The sequence below is a fragment of the Sminthopsis crassicaudata genome, chromosome 2 (genome assembly GCF_048593235.1).
Source record: "Sminthopsis crassicaudata isolate SCR6 chromosome 2, ASM4859323v1, whole genome shotgun sequence".
Lineage (NCBI taxonomy): Eukaryota > Metazoa > Chordata > Mammalia > Dasyuromorphia > Dasyuridae > Sminthopsis > Sminthopsis crassicaudata.
In genome coordinates this window covers 475,395,757-475,422,186 of record NC_133618.1, presented here as the reverse complement: position 1 = coordinate 475,422,186, position 26,430 = coordinate 475,395,757, and the positions used below count along the sequence as shown (strand labels likewise).

The 26,430-nt window shown below is 34.0% G+C and overlaps 1 protein-coding gene across 2 annotated transcripts; it reads left to right on the top strand.

Moving 5' to 3' along the window:
* ZNF507 (zinc finger protein 507) lies at nucleotides 1-25,461 on the top strand. Of its 2 annotated transcripts, none has more exons than XM_074293249.1 (7): nucleotides 1-611; nucleotides 4,781-4,896; nucleotides 7,412-9,549; nucleotides 11,430-11,547; nucleotides 16,204-16,318; nucleotides 21,323-21,457; nucleotides 21,590-25,461. In XM_074293249.1, the coding sequence occupies exons 3-7, from the start codon at nucleotides 7,417-7,419 to the stop codon at nucleotides 21,957-21,959; spliced, it is 2,871 nt and encodes a 956-aa protein (XP_074149350.1). In that variant the 5' UTR covers nucleotides 1-611; nucleotides 4,781-4,896; nucleotides 7,412-7,416; the 3' UTR covers nucleotides 21,960-25,461. The 2 variants fall into 2 exon arrangements, with proteins under 2 accessions (XP_074149350.1, XP_074149351.1); XM_074293250.1 differs by lacking the exon at nucleotides 1-611 and adding an exon at nucleotides 1,004-1,122.
* The last annotated feature ends 969 nt before the right edge of the window (nucleotides 25,462-26,430 follow it).

Below are 26,430 nucleotides of genomic sequence, written 5' to 3'. Positions count from 1 at the left end.
CTGGGACTGCCAAGAGAGGTTATGCGGGCATCGCCTCGGAGAAGAATTCAAAGAAAAAGTGCTGTCCGGTCCTGAGATAGCCCGGAAACGTCAGAGGGAGAGTCGAGATCGACTTTCTCCCGGATTTGGGAAACAGGGGAGGAAGAAAAATGGGAGAAGATGGCAGTTACTAGCAGAGCGAACCTGGGATTGGACTCCCACGCCTCCCCAAAAGGAGGAGGAGCGAAGGAAATTGTGCCCCGAATCCCCGCCCAGATCTCCCGCAGACCCCGCCCATCTCTTTCCTCAACATCCCTCCTTCGCCGCTTCCCCCCGCCGAACCCCGAAGCGCACACCCTCAGGAGGTCACCTGACTCGCTCCTCTGATCATGTGATCTTGTCTCCATCACCGCCATTTTGAAGCTCAAGTTGGGGAGGGGGGAGAAAGTAGTAGGGGGGAAGGAAAAAAATTTTTTTTTTTATTTTGAATTTTTTTTTTTTTTTAAAGAAAAAGGAAGAAGCGACGTGGAGGGACAGGAGTGTGTGTTTGGGGGAGAATCTCTCGAGCGAACGGAACGCAGGGACCCTCCGGGAAAGGGCAACTGCCGCTGCCGAAGCCGCCGGGCCCGCAGGTATCACGACCCACTTTCCCACACTACCAGCCACTTGCTCCAGGCATTCCAGTCCTCTGCTTCTGGCGTCCCAGGCCCCCTGTCCCGCCCTGGCTCTTTCGCGCCCGCCTGGAGCTGCCCTGCATCCTCCCCTCCTCCAACGCTTCAGGCCTCCGGATGTGCCTCCGCCGCGCGCCCCGCAGGGTCCGGGCCCCGCGCCGCCGCCTCCGGGACCCGCTGGCACGAGCCTGCGGCGCTGCGCCCTTTCCCCTCCCCCCCGTCCGCGTGCTCCCTCCTGCGTGCCGCCGCCGCCGCCCCTGCCTGCATCCCCCCACTCGCGTGCCGCCGCTCCTTCACGTAAGGCCCCCAGTGTGCCGCCTTCCCCCCACTCCCACCCGCGTGCAGCCGGCCGAGTGCGCCCCTCGCCGCTTCTGGAAGAGCGCGGGCTGCGGGGAGGCGAGGTGGATGCTCCGCCCCGCATCCCAGCAGCTGCAGAAAACTCCAAAGCTTCGGCCCTACTGGGCAACTAACGGTAATCATCTCGGTCCTTGAGGGGCTGTTTGCTTCTTCCCGCTGTGGAAAACCTGCACCCCACCGAGCTGGCAAAGGTTTAAGGGACTTGCCCACTGTCTCCCAGCCAGTGTGTGTTGGGGGGCAGGAGTTCTATATTCCCTGACTCCAGAGCAGCCTCTCCGACCACGCTAGTTCTCTTATTATCCCATATTACAGGTGGGGGAAACTGAGGCCTAGAGAGCGGAAGGCAGTTGCCCAGGTTGATGCCGCTAGAAAGCACCAGAGCAGAGTTTTGAAGTGAGGCATGTGCCCTTTACACATTTGTTATCGGGGATCCCTTGGAGAGTCTGCTGAAGCCCGTGGAGGATTACAAAGTAATAGTTTTAAAACATTTTTAGCAAATTCGGAGATATCAGCTGAAGTACCCTAATCAAGGCCGCCTTTGCCACTCTGGATGTTATCATTGAGTTACTCACCATTTGACCCTCACAGTTAAACTGTAGGGGAGGCTCCCCTAGTTTTTACTGATGGTAGAATGGAAGCCCCAAACATCAGGAACTAGGCCCAGGAGACATCGGCGTGTCTGCTACCGAGAAATCCGCCGTTCTACCAGCCTCGGAGAGAGCTACCTCTCCCACATTGTTTCACTTAATCTTGTGCTTCTGTGCTCCGTTCTTCTGTCTTTTTACAGCCCTAGCTCTGCTATTCGGCTGCTAACTCCCTCTGGAATTGCCTAAGTTTCCATTTAATAACTTTATTTAATTACTGTGATGAACAAAGTTTGATTTCTTATCAATGACTCCGTGTTTGAAAAGCTATGATTAAAATCACGGGGGTTTGCTTCTCCAAGTTTCATAGCTTTATTGAGAACTGGAGCCAGAAGCACCTAAGAGATGAACTAGCCCGATTAACTCCTTCTGAGAGTGCCAGAAATGCCCGGATCCTTGTGTGCCCTTGCTGGAATGTCTCCCTCTCAGTCTCAGACCTTCTCTAGTCACTTTGCTTTGGGGCCTTTCTCAGCCCTAGGGCTAGTGTGGGAGAATGAATGGGGAGATCTGGCTGGCTCCTAGACTGGATTCTCTGTTTCACCCTAGGGGACTTTCCTTTTCCTGGCTATCAAGCTATTGTTTTATCTACCAATTAAGTCTCTAGCCCTACTTATCTTTGGTACTTAACTATCTTTTTTACTAGATGCTATCAGTGATTTAGAACTAGATCTATCTAGAAGGCTTTACTTCCCCAGTTCTCGTGAAGGTTAATGTTAACCTTCTGAGATCTCAGAAAATTTACTTCCCCTCTGTGCATTGTTGACTGAAAAAGAGAAGGTAGTTGCTAACTAGGTAAAATATTCAAATGTTCTATTCTAATTTTTTTTCTCTCTGCTTACTATCAAAGAGGTTTTTCATTTTTTTCTTTTCTTTCTTTTTTTTAAAAATGTAAAGGGTCAGAACAGAAGCAATAGCATTGAAGAACAAATACCTCTACTTAACAGATATTTAATAAAAATAACTTACCACATTTCCCTGTTTGTCACTTACAGGTTAAAAAAAAGTTGTGAGATTCATGGCATCATCTTTTAGATGGATTTTTTTTCCTTTGAAATTCACAGAAAATTTTGTGAGTTTCTTTTTTATAAATCTTTTAGATCATATGTTCAGCCAGTCAAATAAAAAAAACAGCAATAAAATAAGGTAAAGAGTATGTATTCAATTCTACATGTAGATAAGAGGTTTCTAGAAGCTTTGAGGCTTTTTGGTTGGTTTTGGTTTTTGCTTTATTTATTTTTTTTTATTCACTCTTTTAAAAATCTTGGCCTATTTATGTTATTATTAAGATATAAGTTTATATCACGTAATTTGATTTTTTGTTTTATGTAAATATTTCCCTGAACTCTGAATAGTTTGGAGCTAAATTCTCTCATATATATATATATATATATATATATCTTAGAAAGTTCATATTTGGAATTTTATTAGTTTTAACATTTATTTGATTTGAAAGATCCAGCTCTTTTACTCTTTTTCAGTTAAAGAATCTGTATTAAATGTTTATTATTCTGACACGAGGAGATAGCATCCATGGTGGTCTTACTGTGAGAGGTCTTATTGGTTAGTTAAATTAGAACTGGACCTTGATTACAGAAGTCTTAAGAAAATACTGATTCTGGGATCTCCCTAAAAAATTCTATGTTGTGTAATGCATGAACTTACCCTAGTTCAAACATCATTATAGTTAATAATAGAAAAATGAGTGTGACCAATTAACTTACAAATAAATCTGACCTATTTAATAACCAACCCATCAACCATATATGGTCTTCACCTTTGACATTATTAACTATCAAATATTTATTCAGCAACTACAGTGTGCTAGGCATTGTACTAAGCACTAGAGATAATAGATAAAATGAAATTTTCTCCACTTCCAAGATGCTTATTTCCCATTAAGGGAGATAACTATAAGTTCAAGGTAAAAGTTGTTGTTGGGCTGGGGAGGGTACCAGCAGCTCTGGGATCAAAAGTGGCTTTATGGGAAAATGTTGCTTATGAAGTTTTGAAGAACTCAGAGGCATTGATTTTATTATATTAAATTGTATCTTCGTGCATCTATATGGAAAGTTACACTCTTTATCTAACCATCCAATAACACATAAATGGTTCACCTTTATTTTTTAGTGGTTGCCATTATGCAATTCTATAAAGAAACTAATTAAATGCTAATATAAACTAGATACTAAATTATAAGAAAATTAAGACAATTGGAATAGATTGGTTCTCTATTTTGGTGAGGAAAATTGTATAGTATATATGGTTATTTTGAGATTCACATTTTTAGCAACTTCATGTGTTCTAATTAAAAATTTTGTTTATATCTTCATAGGCATTTGTTCAATATATATTTTGAGTGGCTACTAAAAACAAAGCATTCGTGTTAAGAACTGTTAGATACATTGCTCCTTGCTACATCATAGATTTAAGTCCCTTCTCACTCTGACAAACTTCATTTATACCCTTGTCTATTGTACCTCCCATATAACCATCTTATACTCCAACTAAACTAGAAGCTTTACTGTTCTCCAAATACATTATATTTAGTTATCACTTTTGTAGGATTACCCACATGGCACCATTATTGTTCAGCACCTTTACTCTATATATTCAAGTCCTGTCGTCTTTTTGTAACATAAATCTTTATTCCTCTCAGAAAATATCAGCTCAATCCAAAGTAATATCCTTCTTTAGGACTCCAATATTTGTGAACTGCCTTTGTGGCTTCTTTTATTATTGGCTATAAACTAATTATTAGTTCTTTGAAGTGTCAAGACTGTGTTGTATACTGATCTATATCCCTTTTAAGATCTAATACAGTGTTATAGAAATTATGTACTTGAGAAATATTGGTTCATTAAGTTGGCTTTTTGCATTCCTTTTTTTATCAAATTCTACTCATTCTTCAAAGGTCATCTTATCCCTTGCCTTCTCTAGGAATCTTTTGTCTTCAGCCAGAAGTAATCTTATCTTCCTTTGAAATTATTTGACATTTACAAATCTATGTAATTTTTCTGATTTATCATATGTTTTCTTGTATATAGGAAGGTCTTCATGTATAAATTTACTATTTCTTGCCATAACTCAGAATTGAATGTCTGTCCTTATTCTATTCCCTTATCTTTCCAGATATATTATTGTCTTTCCCTGGACTTGTAAAGATCTACAGCTTCAGTTCTGAGATATACCCACATTAGTCAAGTGAAGTAACACAACTTGGAAAATTAAAAAAAGCAGACCTTAAGGTACTATCACTCCTTTTTTCTTTCTCCTTTTTCTCCTCACCCCTTTTTATATAAGCTCCTTGTCCAGCATATTTTCATTAAAAAATATTCTTATTTGTGTGTTTGTACTTAACAAGCTGTAGTACTAACAAACACATTCAGAGTAGCCTTACAAAGTATAGACTCCAAAATCAGTTAGGCAATACAGCCTATTAGAGTGTTTACCATAGGGAGTAGATATTAGTTTCCACTATTGTAGTTTACTGATTGTTAAAGAAAGAAATCCAGTCTTATGCTTTTTCCCCCAGTGACTTTTAATAGGAATTTACTTTTTAAAAACTTTGTGTTAATCCAAACTGGTTATTCTGGTGTTTCTTGTTATCCTTGGCATTTTTATGCCTATTTTCATTGATATCATTCCTATATCTAAATCTTATATAGCCTTAAGATTGATATTCACAGCTAAAGCAATTGCTGTAAAATTCCATAAACTCCTAATTCCCATTTCTACTTAAGATACAGCAGATTTAAAAACCAGTCATTTTGTCATATTTTTCTGTATTAATTTTTTCTTGACATAAGATGAATTTCTTCATCTTTGCCTTTTTGCTTCCTTTGTAATACACAAAGGAACATTCATTCACCAGGAATAATTTATATTGCTTTTTACTCCCTTCTGTTATATCATCAAATAGAGGGAGAATAAGATGAGTCATCTTTGTAATCTTGTGTATGGGTAGTGTGCTCAGCCAATTCTTACTTGTGTGTCTGCAAGTTAGAGGGATATAACTTTTCATTTTCAACTTCATAACATTTCATTTTCAATTTATTCTCTCAAATATTGTCATTTTAATCCATTATAATTTCAAGTTCCAAGATGTTAAACTTATTATCTAATCAATTTTTTGATTTGTAACTGGATTCATGGAAATCAAGGTAAGACATGAGTAAGGCTAAATGAGTAATATGATTTATGCCTTTGAAGGCTTAAATTATAGTGGGAAATAAGTTATTAAACTCAGTTCATCAGACATTAAGGCGTAAGGTATTATGCTAGACACTGAGGATATATAGATAAAACAGCCTCTGCAATGAACTTAATAGTCTTCTAAACATATGTATAGAGTACTATAATATTAAATAGAATATAATAGATGTATGAGAAAATTTTGATTAAAGTGGTACAAAAATTCTGGTATATGTCAGCAGTCATGCAGAAAGCTTTAGCTCTCTACCAATATATAGAACTATCTAAACTTGAATGGCGTGGGAGGGAGGGAAATCATGTTTCAGCTTTTGGGGAAGGAAGATTGTTTTTGTTTTCCATTCCTGGCTTTGATATAACCATTCTTGGATATTTAATATTCATGAATTAAAAAACAAAACAAAACCAAAATATACTGGCTAGAATGAAGAATGACTTGGTAATTGGTGGGGGGTAATTTCAATTGTGCTAAGTTGAGATATTTGAAAGGGAAATACTTTGAGGAAATTTTTTCTAGTCTGTTTTTAATAATCAAGTATGTAAGAATTTCTGCATTGGTGAAGTGATGACTTTGTCCAAAATACATTGTAAAGTATAGGTAAGACACCACAGTTAATTCCTACTTATGCCCACATACATATTTAGACTTGTAGGATGAGTAGGATATGATACTTTTTTTCCCCTCATCTTCTCTATCAGAGAAAGCAAAATCCATGCATATTCACACAAACCCATTCAACAATTTACCACTCAACTGTTAGACCTCTGAAACAAACCACAGCAGTGTTTGTGGTTTATCCTTGGGTTATTTCAAAGGAAGTAAAAGAAGGAACTAGACCCATTGGTTTTCATTAGTTTCATTTGTATAGTAAAAATACAGTAGTTTATAACACAATATATTATTGTGCTTATGTAATTCCAGAAAGAATTTTAACATAAGGAAACTAACAAAAATTTGTGCTAGAAATTTATTTTTCTATTTAATAAAATCAAAGTGACATGACTACGGAGTAGTTTGAGAACTATTTGTTGTCAATACTGTACTGGCTATTTGTAGTGCTATTTCAAAGTGCTCTCAGATGTACTGATAGCATAGGGATTCCACATTCTTACCTTTATGGTAGTGTTTTATTTTTTGAGACAGAAGGTTAGGACTTCTTTGAGAGCTAGGAGAATGGGACAAAATGTGAGTGAAAACTTAGCTGGGATCGTGGCCCATTGAAGAATAGAGGGATAAAGACAGCAGAAAAACCTATGTGATCACATTATTGAAAAGGGAAATGTGGAGAAGTTAAAGCTAATTTAGGATAAAGGCCTAGAGAAACTTTTATTTTTGAGAGGACTTAATAAAATTTAAAACTATACACAGTAGGTAGGGTAGCAGCCAGACACATGATGTGATATTTAAAATGTGAGCAATATAAAATCCAAATACGTTTTAACAATACTGGTCTCTTGCTTTTGTTAAATATTTTATAACAGAAATTTAAAACACAACTAATTGTTTTTGTAATTTGAAGTTTTATTCTGTTGCACATTATTACCTCTTAGATATCATGGAAGATACCAGCAGTGTTGCAGTATTGGTACCTGGTATTGGTGAACAAGAAGCTGTATTGATTTCTGAAACTGTCATCAGTCCATCATTGGAAATAGGTGATGAACAGAGAAAATATAAAACCGATCCACTTATTGATGTTATCCAGAAATTGAGCAAGATTGTAGAAAGTGAAAAGTCACAGAGATGCCTTTTAATTGGGAAAAAACGCTCTCATCCAAATGCTTCAGTGCTCTCTCTTGAAACACAAGACCTTTGTGAGATTCCAGCCAAAACAATTGAGCTACCTGCTACTGGCAGCAAAAAGACTGAGGAGTTGCAAGGAGATTATTATATCACTGATTATTTTCCAGAGAATAATAGAAAGACTATGTGTTACCAGTGCAGTCTTTGTAAGTTCCTATCTTCTTCTTTGTCTGTGTTAAAAGAGCATATCAAACAGCATGGTCAGCAAAATGAAGTGATATTAATGTGCTCTGAATGCCATTTTGTATCTAAGAGCCAAGAAGAACTTGAAGCTCACATTTTAAATTACCATGGAAGTGATGCCAAACCTCCTGTTGAATCCAAAGTTCAGCAGTGCACTGGCCTCTCTAACCCCTTGCTTCAAGGTACAATAGAAGGGAATCTCAAAACAGTTGAGGATCTCACAATGAAGTTGGACAATAATGACATACAAACAATCCGAGCTTCTTCTGTTGCAGAAATAGGAAGGAGAAAATGGTATACATGTGAACAATATGGTATGTACCGATGCTTGATTTGTAGTTATACTTGTGGTCAGCAGAGAATGTTGAAAACACATGCTTGGAAGCATGCAGGGGAAGTAGATTGTTCCTATCCAATTTTTGAAGAGGAAAATGAGACTCTTGGATTATCAGATTCCTCAGCTACCACAGCTCAAGGGGTTGAAACAGTAGTTCTTGCTTTAGAGAATGAAGAGCTGGGTATTCACAGTGCGCAATCTGTTCAGGTGCAAATCTGTAGTTCAGAGCAGCTGTCATGCAGATCTGTTGAACAAAATAGAGAAGTGAGTGAAAGCCTAAGACAGTCTGCTACCCTTGACCCAAGTGGAGAAGAAATATTGGAGGTGATGTCTGATACAGAGGACAGTCTGATGGCTGATAGCCTACTTTCATCAGCACAGAAAATCATTAACTGCAGCCCAAATAAAAAAGGTCATGTTAATGTAATAGTGGAACGTTTGCCTAGTGCTGAAGAAACAGTATTACAAAAACCTTTTCTGATGAATACTGACATGGAAGAGGAAAAAAACCTGATTTCCACAAAAACCCAGATTGTACGTGAAGAAACAGATGAAGTTTATCATACTGATAAAAGCACTGTTGAAATTGAAGAGGTGATCATAGGATGGAGCAATCCTGAGAAGAAAGACAATGAGATAATTTCGAATAAAGTTTTGGCTGCTGATGAGAATGCCCCTCCAGGCCGGAGAAGGACAAATTCAGAGTCTCTAAGGCTGCACTCTTTAGCAGCAGAAGCTCTGGTCACAATGCCTATAAGGGCTGCAGAATTAACACGAGCCAGTCTTGGCCACTATGGGGATGTAGACCTTTTAGATCCAGATACTGGGCAGAGACAAGTTGAAAATACTATAGCAGCATATTCTAAATTGATGTCTCCACTTAATTCTTCAGAAGTGTTAACTAGCTTTAAGCAAAGTGATTCTGCATTGGTAGAAATTACAGAGGACAAGCAGGAATTATCAGAAGTTCCCGTTAAAATGGGTATCAGTATGTCTCTGCTCACTGTAATTGAAAAATTGAGGGAAAGGACAGACCAGAATGCTTCAGATGATGACATTTTGAAAGAATTGCAGGACAATGCACAATGTCAGCCTACTGGTGATACGAGCTTGCCTGGAAGCAGCTTAGTAGAATTTATCCCTAATGCTGATCGACCATACCGTTGCCGGTTATGTCACTATACTAGTGGTAACAAGGGTTACATTAAACAGCACTTGCGAGTTCACCGGCAGAGACAGCCTTACCAGTGTCCTATTTGTGAGCACATAGCTGACAACAGCAAGGATCTAGAGAGCCACATGATCAATCACTGTAAAACCAGGATGTACCAATGCAAACAGTGTGAAGAGTCTTTTCATTATAAGGTAAACATTTTTTCTAGTGAAATCACTTCATGAAATCAGAAAGGTAGAAATGGTAAGGACCTCGGAGTTCTTGTAGTCCGTCCCTTTAATTTTACAGATAAAAAAAGAAAATGAATTTACACAGATTAAACCCTTATTCAAAGATACATCATTTTTAGTGGCAAGACTGAGACTAGAATCTAGAATGTCTGATTGCTAGTCCAGTGTTCTCAGAAACTATTTTCTTGACAGCTTTTACATATTGCTTATTTTGATAAAAGACAAAACTTTCTGCATTGTCCAAGTGCATGTCATAAAGCAAGGCATTGGTGATCAACTAATAATGGATTCCTGGGAACCTTAACAGCCATTCAAAAGGCTAGGAACTAGTAATTAATTAAATATTGTTACAAATACTCCAGCATGAATATGAGCAGAATACATAAACTCTCTGTTCTCTAGTTTTCCTAACCCTAAAATTGGAGTTTTTCAAAATCACTAATTTAATTAAGCAAACATTTGTGGAATGCTTACTGTCTATAAGGTACTTCACCTAATATATGATTGTTAAAAAGCACTTGTAATTTCTCCTGTTAGGCTAATCTCTCTTTAGGAAGAGGATTTGGGGTAGGAGGGGAAGGACATTTAAAAATTCATTGCGTTGTCAACTGGTATTGAAGTAGAATTATTGTCAGTTTACCAATGAATTTGAACTAATATTCCTAAATGAGCAAATTTTATTTACTCTGTCAAGTTAGAGCTTAGAGATCTAATGGCTATTTATCAGCCTCTTGCTTGAGTTTAACTTACTAACCATTATGGAGTCAGGGAAGGGTGTGGATTGAGAGTTTCTAAAAAAGTTAGTTTGGAACCTGGGAGCTAGATTTGAATTTCAAGTGTGATATCATCTCTATGACTTGGGATAAAGCATTGTTTGGAACCAATTGCAAAAACTAATTAAATAAATTAATTTATTAAAATTAAATTTATTTAATAAATTAATTTATTAAAATTAAATAAAATCAATGTATCTGCACTTCATTTCTTTTGTTTATTGATACCTTATCTTTCAAAAATTGAAGGGGAAAAAAACCTATCTACTTAAATCTTTCTTGAATGTCTCCTGAGGACATGAAAACCGGTGCCAGCAGAGTATAATCCACCCAGCAAGGAAGGAAGAATTCAAAAGGGTTATTGACAGATTGCATGTCTGTCAGCCTAGGGCTAACCAAGGTGCTAGGTCATCACCAGAAGATTGGCTCTTGGGATTTCAGCCAGGGCAGCTTATTGAAAATATAGAAGGGTTGTGATCTGCCTTGATAGAGAAAGGTACTCTTAATAGGAATCTCTAAAAATACCAAAGGAAAAAAGTTAGGTACAATCACAAATTGTTATAGCATTATGCTTATTTAGAAAGTAGCAATATAGAAACTGGAGGGATTTCTTCCTTGTGAAAAATCTACCAATAATTTTATATCTGATTTTTTATATATATATGTATGTATGTATGTATGTATATATATATATATATATCTTTGTAATTCACTGTATACATGCACAAAAGAAATAATGGTAGTGGTTTTTAAGGCAAATGAGATTAAGTGATTTGCTCAAGGTCATTTTGAGGCTGAATTTGAACTTAGGTCTTCCTGAATTCAGGGCCAGTGCTCTATTACTATACCAACTAGCTGTCCCTATAGTGTTCTTTAAAAAAGAAAATAGTGCGCTTTTTTAGTGGTCTCTTCAGTTTTATTTCCCTAAATCTCATTGTCTGTGGTTGTATTTTATAAGGTTATTTGGTTGAAATAGTTCAAATGCTTTGTTTTTCAATATGTATTTGTGTGTGTGTGTGTGATTTTTTTATTTTTTTTTTAAATAACATACTTCCCTCAACTTTCCAGAGCCAGCTGAGGAACCATGAAAGAGAGCGACATAATGTTCCAGATAACTTGTCAAAAGTAAATCCAAATGAATCAATAGTTTCAAATGAGGCAGCTGAAGGAAAATGTGTTCGGGAAGGTACTGTTTAACCCTCTTTTTCTCCCCATGTGTTGCACACAAAGTTAAATCTTTTACTGATAAGTAAAGAAAAATGAACCATTAGGGAAGTTTCACCAGCCTTCAGCCTCTGGCCGTTGACCGTAAGGAAGTCCAAATAGATTCTTACATGTAGGTAGGTTGTAGAAATGCTAGAATAATCAGTGCATTGTCATTGAGTGTATACTTATTCTCAATTTAGATCCTGTTTACAAAACTCATTCAAAATACCTCCTTTCTATATAAGACACTTTCCTTATGCATTACATTCAGCATTGTAAATTCAGAAATAGGAAGCCTGAAGTTTTTTCTATACCTTTTTTTTTTTTGTCAGCATGATGCCAAGTGTCCCTGTTGAGAAGATTACATTGCAGATGGTGGTCCCACACCTCAAACTATAAACCCTAGTACAACTGCCAGGTTTCATATGTATTGTTTGTAAAAGATCAAGTTAGAAATTTCTAGCTGTATTGTAATAGTTACTAATGGGCTGTGTTTTTTGCTAATATCCTATGTTAGAAGTAAAAAACCTAATTAGAATTCCATAAAAAGCAGGCACCATACCCAAGAACATTAGAATAAACTCTAATAAGCAGGGCTGCTTCTCATCAGATCATTTTAATTGATATACTCTAATGTCTCTAGCAGCATGGTAGATAGGGTTTATGTGAGATAAAACATATTAGGGCAAACTCCACTTTTTTTAACTTCCTAAGAATTGAAGTTAAAAAACACTACTTCCAAGTAAAATGTGCTACAATAATGTTCCATTAAATTATACCCTAGAATGCATAATAGTTGTTTCAAAAACATTTTAGACTCAAATTGTGACACTGGTGTAGCACCAAAATCCTCTTGTCAAACAGATGTCATCCCTATAAAACCAAACCAAAACAAAAGAGTTTATGATAGAGCATCTGTTTCTGCGATAGATGTCTGAGATAAAACAGTTCTGTTTCTTGTTTATGAAATGGCCTTAAATGCCTCATCTTGCTTTAATTCATCATGTTTGCACATCCCCTTAAAACAAACATTACACCATTGGGTATGCTTGGGCTCTAAATGACTAATGAAAGAATAAAGTAGGCTACTACACTACTGTACCGCCTGTTATCAAAACTAAACTTAGGATGTTATAGTTTCCAAAAAACATATTGAAAAGGTAAAACACAAATGCAAACTCAGTGTCTCATTAAGTGTTTCTAACCTTCTATTTTGTTATTTTGGAAACTTCTACCATATCCCATGTCTCTTTCAAGTTGAACATGCTTGTTGTGTTTTGTTTTGCTTAATAATAATTTTGCATTTGACAGCACTCAACCATTTTCCTATTCAGTTCATTTAATTTGTTTTTTTCACAAAACTGTTTTGTAGTGAATCAGTTGACTAACATTCTCATATAAGTATATGTGTATGTATACGCTACATATATAGTATGAGTATATAAATATATATGTATGTATTTTTAATAATAAAAATTTTTGTGAATTTCATTTTCATGAAATTTGAGGAGATAATGTGTACATTTCTCTGTACATGAATTTGCTGCCTGATATGACAAAATAATTATAATTGGTGCTATTCTGCCCAAAACACAGAGGGTTGTAGGTAGAAAATGTTGCCTGTACATAGGTGCTGAAATAATCCTGTAGTAGCCACATAAGTAAAAGGAAGGGTTTTTTTTGGTTGCTTTTTTTTTTTTTTTTTTTTTTGATGACTATAGTTACTCTTTGTTCAAAGCACAAATACTGGACAGAAATAACCTTGATCAAAATATTCTGGGTATACTACTGCTGGACAAGCACTTATTAATGTTTTAGGCAGTCTTTTATGACTCTTAAGTTGCTGAGAAGCTATCAGCCTATGTTGGTAGAGGGAGTTTACTCATGTGGCAGTTCTCCAATATTAATAAAATTTAAAATCCATCTCCTGTCCTTATAATCTGGATATTACCCAACCAATACAATGTGCATCATGCCTTCATTCTAAAAGTGCAAGACTTTGTGGCAGAAGAGCAAGAAAATGACAAAATTTGGCTCAGTTATTTTCATTGGAAACAATTATTTGAAAAGGCATAGTATTTCTTATTCTTTGCTATGGTAACTTTTTTTTCCTTATAGGGTGTCATTTTATTGTCATATCTCTATAGCATTTTTTATAGGAAGATCATCAGTCATATTTTTCCCCTTTACTGAGTTTGGAACAATGCTATTCTTAACCACATCCAAGTTTTTAACCTACCAATTAAGAGCATATGTAAATAGACTATAATTATGATTAGTGCATATATTAATGTTATAGGATTTTATCAGGACATTCTGCTGAGATTAGTAGTAATTATTAGTAAAAGAAAATTTCAGATTTTGAAGGCTTAATTTTAACTTGTAGTTGTTCCTTTGAAATTTCAGCGTGGGCTTTCTTTTGTATTATTTTATTTTTGTAAATCATACAGTATTCTTTTCTCTAAATCTTTTTTTCCCTAAATGTTACACAATAGTGTACCTTTCTCTGCTTTGCCTTAACACTGTGAATTAGTGCTCAGATTGGTCCTGGAATCGAAACACTCAAGTCTTCTCTGTACAGTCTGTTCTCTGTGTTGGAGTTGCCAAAAGAAATGCTAATTGTGTTGGGAAAACTTTGTCCTATGTGTAGGGAACTAAAATGAGCCCAAGTTATTCAACTGGGTTCAAATCTTTTTTTTTTTTCTTTTTCTTTTTCTTGGGGGAGAGGGATAAAGACCCTTGAGCATTGGCAAATTCTAATTTTAAATAGTCAGGCACTCAGCTATCTGCCAAGTGAATGAACTTTACTAATGATAAATTTTTTATGATTTTTATCTATGTTATCCATTAAAATTACCAAACTCAAATTTATTTTGCAATTTATGAAGTTTCTTTATATCCATTAATAAATGTATAGAATAAAATCTTATATTAAATTAGGAAAATATATTCTGTACAAAAGAAATCCATGGGTTTTACACCGCTTTATATAATTTCACAAAGGAGAAAAGAAGATCTTTTAAACTTTTCACACAGAATTTGTCACAAATCCTTTGAAGACACCCTTCATGATGCTATAAGACTTGAATTTTAGCTTGCCTAAAGCAAACTTCCTTCATGCTCGCTCTTTGAGTTTCTTAACAGTAGTGTTTCTCTGTAAAACTTTAGAAGGTGTCCCATGGTCCTTATGACAGAATTGAATTAAATTGAATTAAACACACAGACATAGAAAATTTTGTGTAACTGCTGAAGTTGGGAAAATTATTTTTCAGCTTTTGTTCACTGATTCTTTGAGAACAAGATTGGCATAGGTAACCTGACTTTTGGAATTTGTTTGAATATTCATTCTAAAATTGAATCTAACAAAGAGTATAGAGTTAAACATTAATATTAATATATATTTATAAATATAAATATAAACATTAAATATTAATATATATAAATATTCATAGATTCAGTCAATAAATAGTTATTAAATACTATGTGCCAGGCACTGTACTAAGTGTCATGTATATACAGAAAACCAAAAAACCTGGTCCCTGCCTTCAAAGAGTTCACAGTCTATTGTAAGTAACAGTCAAGATATATATATATATATATATAAAAAGAGTTCACAGTCTATTGTAAGTAACAGTCAAGATATATATATATATATATATATATATATATATATATATATATATATATATATATATGGCAAATGGGAGATAATATCAGAGAGAACGTAATAATAATATGGAAGACCAGGGACAAGATCATGCGGAAGTCTAGATTTGAACTAAACCTTGAAGGAAACCTGGGAAATGAAAGGCTAGTGGGCAATCAGAGCAAAGATAGGGAGACGAGATTGGATGATGTGTTTGAGGAGTTTCAAGTAGGCCAATATAGCTAACTCATGGAAAGCAGAGGAGAGAGTGAAGATTAAAAAGGCTGGAAGGGCAGAAAAGGAACCTAAGTTATAAAGAATTTTAAATGCTAAATGTGGAATCACTATTGAACGAGAGTTGAGATGTGATGTTACACTTGCACATTTGGAAAATCATTTTGGCAGTTTGAGTGGACAGTGAGATAGAGTGAGGAGAGACTTGAAGCAGGACAACCAATTGGGAAGTACTTCAGTTCTCAGGCTTGAGATAATGAGGGAGGCAGAAGTGTTAGTGAACAGAAGCCTGCATGTGTGAGATAGGTAGTGAAGGGAAAAACTACAAGATTTTAACAGCATGTAAGGAGTCGAGGATGACATCAAAATTTCAGGTTTGAATGACTTGGAAGGATAGTAGTACCCATGCATGACACTAACCCGTAAATTGGGAAGAAAGCATTTGGGGGGAAGATAGCTACTTCCATTTGGGGCATATTGAGTTTGAAATGCTTATGGGATACCCAATTCAAGATATCCAAAAGGTGATTGTTGATAGAAGCCTGAAGCTCCAGAGAGATTAGGCTGCAATCTGGGAATTGTGTGGAGATGTTAATTGAATCTATATGAGCTTATGAGATCACCAAGCAAAATAGTATAGAGGAGAGGAGTAGAAAAATACATTTTTACTATCATAGTAGAAATCAAATGTTATAATTTGTGGGTTTCCCCCCCCCCTAAAAAAATTAATGCTTATAAATGTCTGAAATACTCTAGGTAATAGATCTTCAATCCAGAGGCTATATAAATGTGATGTATGTGATTATACAAGTACAACCTATGTTGGTGTCCGGAATCACAGGCGAATCCATAGCTCTGATAAGCCATACAGGTAAGTGTGAGTGATCCTAATTTTCAGTGCATGTGATAATATTTTATATAATGCCAGTAAAAAAAGAATCAGTTGTAAAATTAAGCAGAAGTGCACAAGCATACACTCACTGCACTGCGGACGTCTGTATTTCCACCTTTAATCTCATGACACTTTTCTCACCTTTTTATTAATGATGTGAAATCCATTTGAGAAAGTTATTATAATAAAAGAAGCTCCCAAAGATGTTTAGTAGGCTGTCTTGGGGAATGTAAACTTTAAATATGTGTCTTAAAACAATACGTTTTCTTTGATTTAATTTTAATTCATCTCATTTCATATATATAGTAATTATTTGTGTAAAATCTAATCAGTTTTCATTTGATTCCATTTCATTAACTTATTCTGATTCAATCACCCAAATTTGAGTCAAAATAGAAATTATGCTTAAGTCAGAAAACTTTTGGCCTTTCTTTAAAAGAATTGACTGCAGACTTAATTAAAGCAAGTCAGTTTTTGGTAAGCAAGGTTATCAAATTTGTAATATCACACCTAAAGGGTATTCTATTGGTCACAGACACTGCTTTTAACATGAATTTCTAAAAGCTAAGCCTTAAAATTTAGTGTTTTAAAAATTATTATTTACTATTTATAGTAAAGATGCTGGAATTTTATAGAGAAGGATTTAAAGACACTTCAGTTTATCCAGATGTGATAGAGCCATAATATACAAGAGCAATAGTGATTTCATCAAAAAAGTGTGTATTCAGTACAAGGTTGTTGTATATATTTGTCTAATTCTATTGGTTTGTTTCTTTTGAGAGGGGATTTGAAAAGTCTTATTATCTATACTCAAGTGCAATATTTGTGTCACTTTCCAAGAATATAATAAATCCTATGAATGTGGAGAAAGTACTTCTAAGAATAACTTATCCTAAAAGTACTTAATATATTGTAATATGCTCAATTGCCTTAATTGTTTTTTCATTTAAATATTTTGTTTTTAAACTTGTTTGATTTGCCTGAAGCAAATTTAATTGTCAGCACTTTGCAATTGAATAGTTATTATGAGAATTGTAGGTTGTTTTGTTATTGGTTTATTTTTGCTGAGGCAGTTGGGATTAAGTGACTTAAACACTGTAGGTGTTTTTAAGGTGTTCTTTTTGGTCCCAGAATCCTCTTTGAAATCTCAATTCATTTCAAAAAGTAGTTGTGTCTCCACTTGTAGAATGTAAACTCTGAGAGCAAAGATTGTTTGAGTTTTGTCTTTGTGTCCTAATTCTTAGCACCATTCACATAGTAAGAGAGTAATAAATGGTTAATTAACTGATTCTTGAGAAAGAGGGCTTATCATTTTTCATGTGCCTCTTAAGAGTAGAAAAAGATTTTTATATTATGTCACAATGAAGAAAGCACGAATTCACACATTAAAGAATAAAAGCTGCAAATTAGGTTCCTGCCTGTAAGAGAGATTCTTTTTTATTGATTTACTAGCCTCATTCATAATATTGCCATTTATTGTTTCTTCACTTTTTTTCCCACTTTGAGCAGTTTTCCATCTATTGAAATTATATCCTTTTTACCATGTGAATCTAAATTAGTTCTTCTGCCCCACACCATGCTCCAAAAAAGTTTAATTTCTGGATTTCAGGTTAGAATCATTATCCATATCCTTCAATGTTTGGAAGATTTGTTTTTAATGGAAAAAAGTAGAACTCCTGAGAGAACATAAAATGTCAACTATTTAACATGAGAGAGATATCATTCTTTTGAATTTTGGAATCCATTCCTTCATTTAAAATAAGCAGTGTTGGAATTTTTTTTTTTTAATGTTTGATAGGTTGTGCACAATTTTTCATTTTTATGGGCAGATAACAGTACAAAGAATGAAATAATCCCTATTCACAGTGACTTTACAGAGAAATTGAGATTACTAAGGCCTGTTGTTAGTTAATGTGAAAATGGGAAATAACTTGACAGACTTGGACTTGGACTGTTCTAGTAGTTCCCCATTGTCTTTCATTCTTTCCATATAGGATTAGGTTTCCTTTCAATTGGCACTTTAACTAAAGGTAATTTGCCCCAGTGGCTAAAAGAGGGAATAGTGAATGGATTTAGGGAGATTTGCATCTAAACTTTTCACTTTAAAAGAAAGTAGCTACACCATTATTACTTTTTGTCTAAAAAATTAAAACCCATAATTGGTAAATTATTAACTTTAGCAATTTGTATCTATGCTTAAACTTTAGGAGCCTTTGTATCCTAAGACTCAGTGTGCTTTCAAAATTACCTATTTCTCTAAATGGTATGATAAGGACTTTTACAGAACAGTATAGTTTACTTATTAATGCCAGGAATATTTATCTTTGTTTCTACTACCCTTAAAGAAATTAAGGAACTTCTGTGCGTTAAAGAATGTTTATTGTAAAAACTAGCCCTATCCACACAGCTAAGTAATTTCTCCGTCAGGAGGGTGAGTGTAATGTGGGGACAGTAAAGAAAAGTCTTTATCTTTACAAGTTGTTTATAAGAATGTAATAGATGCTAAGTCAACTTCTATCCCACTGTTATCCCCCCCCTTTGAATTTCTTAGAATTAGAATAATTTAAACTAAATTTTAGCTTTAACATTCTTTAAATTGTTAATTGATCTCATTAGAGCAAGGTAAAAAAATTTTAGTGAAAATTAAGGATTTCGAACACAATTTATTGATTTTGCAAATAATCACTTTGGAAGAAATTTGTCTATTCCACCTAACCCTACCACCACCACAATAAGCTCCTTGGTGGTAGGGATTGTCTTTCCTTTTCCTTAAATTTGTTTCCCAAGTTCTTCATTTGGCCCAAAGGAAGTAGGTAATACTTGTGTTCTCTCTCTATCTGAACCCTGTTTTTGTACTGACATATTAGTGTTGGCATAGAGTGATGAGGTCTGTGGATTCTCAATATAACTCCTGTAAAAGAAAGTATCCAATAGTGTCAAGATTGTTGTAGGAACTTTGTAATGGGAACAGTATAATTTTTAATGACTATTGAATCCTAGAATCATTTGAGGACTTAACCGTGGGAAGGCCATTGCAGTTCTGAATATTAGAAGAATTATAAGGATAAAAAAATTATGCAGCCTTAGTTGACTGGGTAATAAACAAATTCAAAATTTAATTTGAAAGTTCAGGAGCTAGAGAAATAAGGAAATTAAGATATCTGGCCATAAAGATTAAACTTAGTATCTCATTTTACTTTTTTAAATAAGACTGATGACCAAATTTAAACATTAAGATAATTTTTTTTTAATTTTTAAGGTTTATATTGATTTTAATTTTTTTCCTACTGTATACTATTTACATCTATAAGGAATTATATATATGTATATATTTAATTAGTAACAGTTGGCTGAATGAATGAGCAGATAAATAATTTAAATTTAAATTCTGAACTTCAAGTAAAAGTATCTGAAAAGAGGACACCTTCACTTTATAATTGTCAAATAGTTTTTAGTGGCAAAAAAGGCATTTTACAATGCACCTTTTATTTAAATTGGGCAACATATACTACTGTGAGACAACCATAATACAATGAAGTGTGTTTCATACAGCAGACTGGCCTGCAGACTTACTGACTAGGATGTCTGTCTGAATAATACTATATCTAAAAATGAAATTGTCTGCACAACTAACAAAAGATGAACACAGGTTCATGAGCCAAAGATAAGTTTGAGTGACCAAGAATTCAGAAAAATAGTTTTATGCATTTTACATTCTTATTAAAGCTTTGGCAAGTAGTTGATATAGAAATAAATAATTTTTAAGAAAACAGTTACGGGATAATATTTCTTAGATACTAGAAACATTTTAGCTTTACTAGTGCTATAGATCACTTAAAGTTTCCTAAAGTAAGTATCTATTACTGAATGTTAAAACCATGCCATCTTATATTTTAGCATGCTGTTGTAAATACTGAAAAGAAAACAAGTTCTGCCCCTGGCTCATTTTCTTGTTTTGCATACATTTATTTTTTATGTCAGTATTACTGACAATTTTTATTGTTACTTAGGGATGAGTACTAATTAGTAAACAGATTTTTTTTGTATTAAATATTGAATAGAATGTATTATTAAAGTAGCTTTCTCAAATATTTATTGGTAAATTCAAGGTTTATGGACTTGTGCAACACTAACGAGAGAATAGATGAATTTTTTAAAAAAGCTTTAGAACAGCAATTCTTAAGACCACTGAGTATCACCAGGATTCTTTCAGAGAGTCCACAAGTTTAAAATCATTTTCATAATACTAAGATATTACTTATTTAAATACCCCTTCTCCCTCCACTTATAACATATTTGTATAAGGCTGTATTTTCTTCACATACTTCAACAAAAACACATTGAAGCAGATTGATGCAGAAGCAGATAAAAGAATCCTGTTTTCTTTAATGAAACCATACATGAAAGAGATTTTCATGAATATGAAGTTGTTTTAATAGTTATTTTAATTTTTAAAAATATTGTTAGCATGTAATGAATTTGTCATTTTAAATTCCTGTTTTAAATTTTTTATCAGTTTTATTTTGTAATATAGCATATGTTGGTAGCCATAACCTCATAAATAAAAATTCTTTGAAATCCTCCCTAATTTTTAAGAGCATAAAGAGGTCCTGAGATTAAAACATTTGGGGACTGCTAGTGTAGAGTATTATATTGTTAAATTTTATAAAATAAAATTTTTCCAAATTTCTACAGGCTTTGTTTCTGATATAGTTGTGTTTGGCTATTTTAAATCTAATTGAAATACTTTCTAAGGAGCAGTTCTTTCCTTTGTTTAGGGGCAGAAGGATGTTTCATCTTATTAATGACTCAATCAAGATTCTGAATAGGTAGCTTTTTAGAAATATTAAATATAGTTCTTTTTAGCTAAAATAGTAGGAAATTACCTACTTTAAATAATTTAAGTAACACTCAAGTTCTGTATTATTTCTTTAAATTGCACTGAAAACACTGATTTTTTTTTTTCTTCAACCTGTCTTTTAGATGTTCTCTGTGTGGATATGTATGTAGCCATCCTCCTTCTTTGAAATCCCATATGTGGAAACATGCAAGTGACCAAAATTATAATTATGAACAAGTAAATAAGGCTATCAATGATGCCATTTCACAAAGTGGCAGGTATGTGATCCTAACCCCCCAATATACCTTATCTCTTCCCCTCATTTTATCTCATGTTTGAATCAAAAGATCTACTCCCAGCCAGTTATCTTAAATTTAAAATTTTATGTATTTTTTGCTTTTGTTTTTTAGGGTTCAAGGACAATCCCCTGGAAAGATTTTATCAGACAGCATTGATGAGAAAACTAATTCTGTTGTGGGGATTTCAGAAAATTTAGCATCATATTCGGAAACAGTTAATCAGTCTCTCAGTGAAGTTATAGGTCCCAATGAGAATAAAAAACTTAGCCCCACAAAGAATAATACCTCACAGAATTCAGAAAAGAATACCAAACAGGTTCCTCCAAATATGGAATACTGTGTTTTGCTCTTCTGTTGTTGCATTTGTGGTTTTGAATCTACTAGCAAGGAAAATCTCTTAGATCATATGAAAGAGCATGAGGGTGAAATTATAAACATCATTCTAAATAAGGACCACAACTCAACTCTAAGCACAAATTAATTGGAATAATTTTCTTGGCAGCAGCTCTGTCTTTGTTAATATCGATTGAGGTACTGGATAAAGAGGAAATTCCTTGAGTAATATTCTTGTAAATGGAAAGTGTGATTTTGGTGAACTAAATCCCTATTGCAATAAGAGAAAGAACTCTAAATGGCAAGTACTTAATAAGGAATAAATAGTCCCAGGGGGAACAAATGAGAAAACAAAAGTTGATATTGATCCTGTGTTCCTCCATCTTGTGCCAAATGTTTGCATTTCCAAATACCTATTGTAGACATGAAAAAGGAATTGATATAAAGTGTTTTCAGGAATGATTATAGTAAAAATATCTTTTTTTTTTTTTTTTTTTTTTTTTGGCAAAGGTTATCTATCTTTTCCAGCTGATGGCATAATAACTTTTGGGATAAAGAAGAATTTTACCTAAGAAAAACTAGGTCTCTTCTCAGATTTACTAAAAAGAAGGGCAAGATCAGAAGGGAAGCAAAAGGTCAAGTGGGACAATAGAGTGTTTTCAGAGTCTTAATTATCTTTAGAGTTAATATTTGGAATCCCATACTGAACTGAAAGAAAATAATCATCCAGTCAGGATTGACATAAATAGTATCCAATCCTATGTTTATGAACACAAAACTTAGCAACCTCTATATTTAAATTTAGTTTGCAAGTAGACGTTTTAAAAGTATTATAATTTATGTGTATGGTGTCATCTTTAAGGAGGCATAAGAAAGAAATAACAGGAAATCACCCTCTAAAAATCAGAAATCCAGTTTCAGGGAAATGATAATTACAAAAGTACAGTATTCATATTGCCACTAAAAGGCTCAGTGATATTCAGAGCATTGTAATTTTATAAATGGGAAGACCATTCAACTCCACCTCCCAAGTAAAAGCAGGCATGCTACCAGATAGAAGTTTATTAAAGCTTTAAATATGAAAAATTTCATTTGTTGATTGCTAAACCATTTTTCTGACAGCTGTTATCCTCTAAAAAAAAGAGTGTGATAGTTTTTTCCTTGACAAGTAGTTTCTCTTTAAATCATTTCAGAAGATAAAGAGGGAGAAATTTGATGGCACTTAAAATGAGGGTTTCTGTTTTTTTTTTTTTTTTATTTGTGAAGTTTATGAATGCCATAGTTTTATATTTACCTACAAAAGTGGGATAATAAGCATAAGTGCTATATCCTGAAAAATCCAAATCACTTATAGAAGTTTAAATAAACAGGGTTTAATAGTCTTCAAGGACATGTTTTACCTAAAAAAGAAATATAGAAGTTTAATGTTCTATGAGGGAGAGATATGAAGAGCATTTTTTTAAAGGCAATTGCCTTCAAACCTGCTATCACATAGGTGCAATTCTCCCTTCTATTTTTTCACAACATACAAGTTTGGTCTAAGAAACTTTATTATAATGTATTTCAAAGAGTGATAGCAAGAACAATGTTTCTTTTGTATTTATTATCAAGTATTTATGCATAATTTCTGTTACAGAAATAAGCTGTAACTACAGAAAGGTTGGTGTACGCCCAGTGCACCATGTTCATGGTGCTATTTCTGCATTTGTTTTCTAATATCTTCCTGATCAAAGACTGTGATGCTGCTGGGCAACTTAGAATTTGTTGGGGGTGTTGCATACACATTTCTTACTTGAGGTAGCAGAATAAGCTTCAAAGTCTACAAAATGGAATTAAATTTTTAAGGTGTCCTTATTTGGAATACTTTGAGTTACAGCACTGTCTGATGTGTATTTTTTACATTATAATTTGACAATGACTTAGAATACACATGCATAAGTATATTAAATAAAATTAAGATGTTTACAGCAATGTCATAGTTCATTAATTAAAATTACCTTTTACCCTTTTATTGATTTTTAAGTCCATTTGAGATTTTTTTTAAATTGCAAAACATTTGTATGTAATATATCACTGAATCCAATGTGTATGGAGTAACAAGAATTTTACATTTCTTAGTGTCATCTTTTTAGAATCAAAATGCAACCTAATTAATTTTGAATTAGAAACAAATATTTTAAATGATACCATTGTCATCACAATGGTCAGCACTGATATTGTGGGCCAGACATTTTTATTTCCAGTCATTTAATTTAGAGAATATAGAGTTTTTAAGATTTTTTTTTAAGTGTAGGACAACTTTAAGGAATTCCCACATTAAATATGCAACATAGAAATGCATTTTCATAGTTCACATTTTAATATAATTATTTTGGAAGGGAAAATTCCCCATGGGGAAAAAATGTATATTTTTTTTAATTTGCTTTTTTTAGTGCCCTCAAACCAGTTCCATTAATTGTTCCTTACATTTTCCACATGAGATCATGAATTTTTAAATTATCACAAGTAATAGAAGACTCATAGTTTGATTCCATAGTATTTTACTTTCCATAATTCTGTGATTATAACTGAGGTTAACTGTCAACACAAGTAATTGAATGCTTTAAAAAAACAAAAAAGCATTCTAGATATTCAAACATCAAGACTAATTTCAGTAGCATTAGACATCAAAATAACAAGTGGAAACTCCTTTTATTACAAAGGAAGAGATTAGTGATTTCAGTAGTACAAAGTTGTCATACAAAACTATGTTGATAACTCTACACACTTCAGATTTCCAGAATCCTAAAAGCAACTTTTGAAAGAAGTTCCTTGAGTGAGAGGTGATAATCCTATAAACAACAGTGTTATGTCTCTTGATAGTCCAGAGTCCCTTTTGTGATTTGTGCTATGGCACATTAACAACCAGAAATTTTTTTTACTGCACTATACTTGAACCTTACATTTTCAGTTCTCTGGCCAGCCAGTTTAATTTAATGACACTCACTGTAACCTTTGTTCTAAATACTTTAATTCAGTTTGAGATAGAAGAAAAATCATTCCAAAATCACTTGAATTGTCTGTATTAGTGAAGCAAAAAAGGTGGGTCCCTATGTTTACATTTCATCATCCTACTATGTACTTGGATTGACAAGGAAGAGCAAATGCCTATCTGAAGATTCATAGATTTTTCAATTTTCACAAGCACTTATTTAATCATTAATCCTTAAAAATGTACAGCAGGTGCTCAAAGTAATGTTATGTAAAATATATTTAATAGAAATTTGAGTTTAATATTCATGGATATATGTATTTTTTTAAGAAATAAGCATTGTGTAACACTATGGCACTGCTTTTATAGCCAAAGCATTAAAATCTTTAGAAAACTGACATGTAAAGACTACAGTTAATTTTAACACTGTATCTTATTAAAATAGGATGATCTGCATTTTATAAAATTATCCAGCACATTAAGCTGCATGCCTTAAAGCCTAAAATTCTAGGATTGTGTTCATGATGGAACCAGAACAATGAAGCAAATTCAACAATGCTTCCTTTACTACCTTCTGATACTGTACTATGTTAGAATAATTTATTTTGCTTTACAGGAGTTTGTCTTGTATTGACTTTAATATTGTATTTTGGTAATAAACTTTTTGTTAAAAAATGCATGTCTTTATTGGATTGATCTTCACTTGGAAAAGTTAATTTGGGATCACTACAAAGAGTAAATGGTCAGAGGCTCATCACCGTTCTCTGTTAACTATATTAAATTCCGTTATGAACTCACCTGACAAAAAAATCATTTGAGCTTTTCAAATGAAATAATTTTAGAATTTTTCTTCTAAAAATAGTTGACTTCCTACTTTTTCACTTTGCAAAAGAACTTTCCTACCTGTTGCCCCACAAATGTTTTTCATACTTAAGATTTTTCCTGTATAACCATCATTTAGTAACCTCACGTTCAAAGTACACAATCCAGTTCCTTATGGTAGTTACCTACTAGAACTCATTCTCCACCTTTCTCAATGAATTATCACAAACTTAAATTATTCTTTCCTGTAACTCCTAAGAACTATGTTTCTTCAAACACTTTAGCTTTCTAGATATCCAAAGTGAAGTCCTATAATCAGCTCATCTACCTCAATATACAAGAAAAGTTGAAATATGCTCTGTCACAGGTGTTCTGTTTCCATGATTAAAAGCTCAATATTTTTGTCCAGCTGGAACCTAACATTCAAATATCTGATGCCTCAATCCCAAAACTTTTAAGGTTTATCATAACTTCTAGTTCATCCCTCAGTACTGTCCTAGCTCAGTAGTTATCAAACATTTTGCACTCAGGACCCCTTTGCTCTTAAAACTTATCCAGATTTTATCAATATTTGCCATTTGAATTTCTCTCGTAATGAAAATAGTTTTGACTTCCCAAAGATTTGAGCACCCCAGGGGTTCCCAGATCATACTTGGAGAACTATTGGCCTAGGCAAACACTTCCAGCTCTGGATTCAATTTTCTCAATCTCAACCTTGTAACAAACAAATGTATGCATTAACACTGCTCAACTCAATATCCCCTTATTGATATCTGCCTTCTCCTTGACTACATGTTTCTGATCAGAGTGGAAGTTGCACAACTCT

Excerpts from the sequence above, each read along its gene's own strand:
- ZNF507 (XM_074293249.1), top strand. The coding sequence starts at position 7,417 with ATGGAAGATACCAGCAGTGTTGCAGTATTGGTACCTGGTATTGGTGAA. Across the intron at positions 9,550-11,429 it reads AAGAGTCTTTTCATTATAAG|AGCCAGCTGAGGAACCATGA; the intron begins GTAAACATTTTT and ends TCAACTTTCCAG. Across the intron at positions 16,319-21,322 it reads AGCTCTGATAAGCCATACAG|ATGTTCTCTGTGTGGATATG; the intron begins GTAAGTGTGAGT and ends CCTGTCTTTTAG.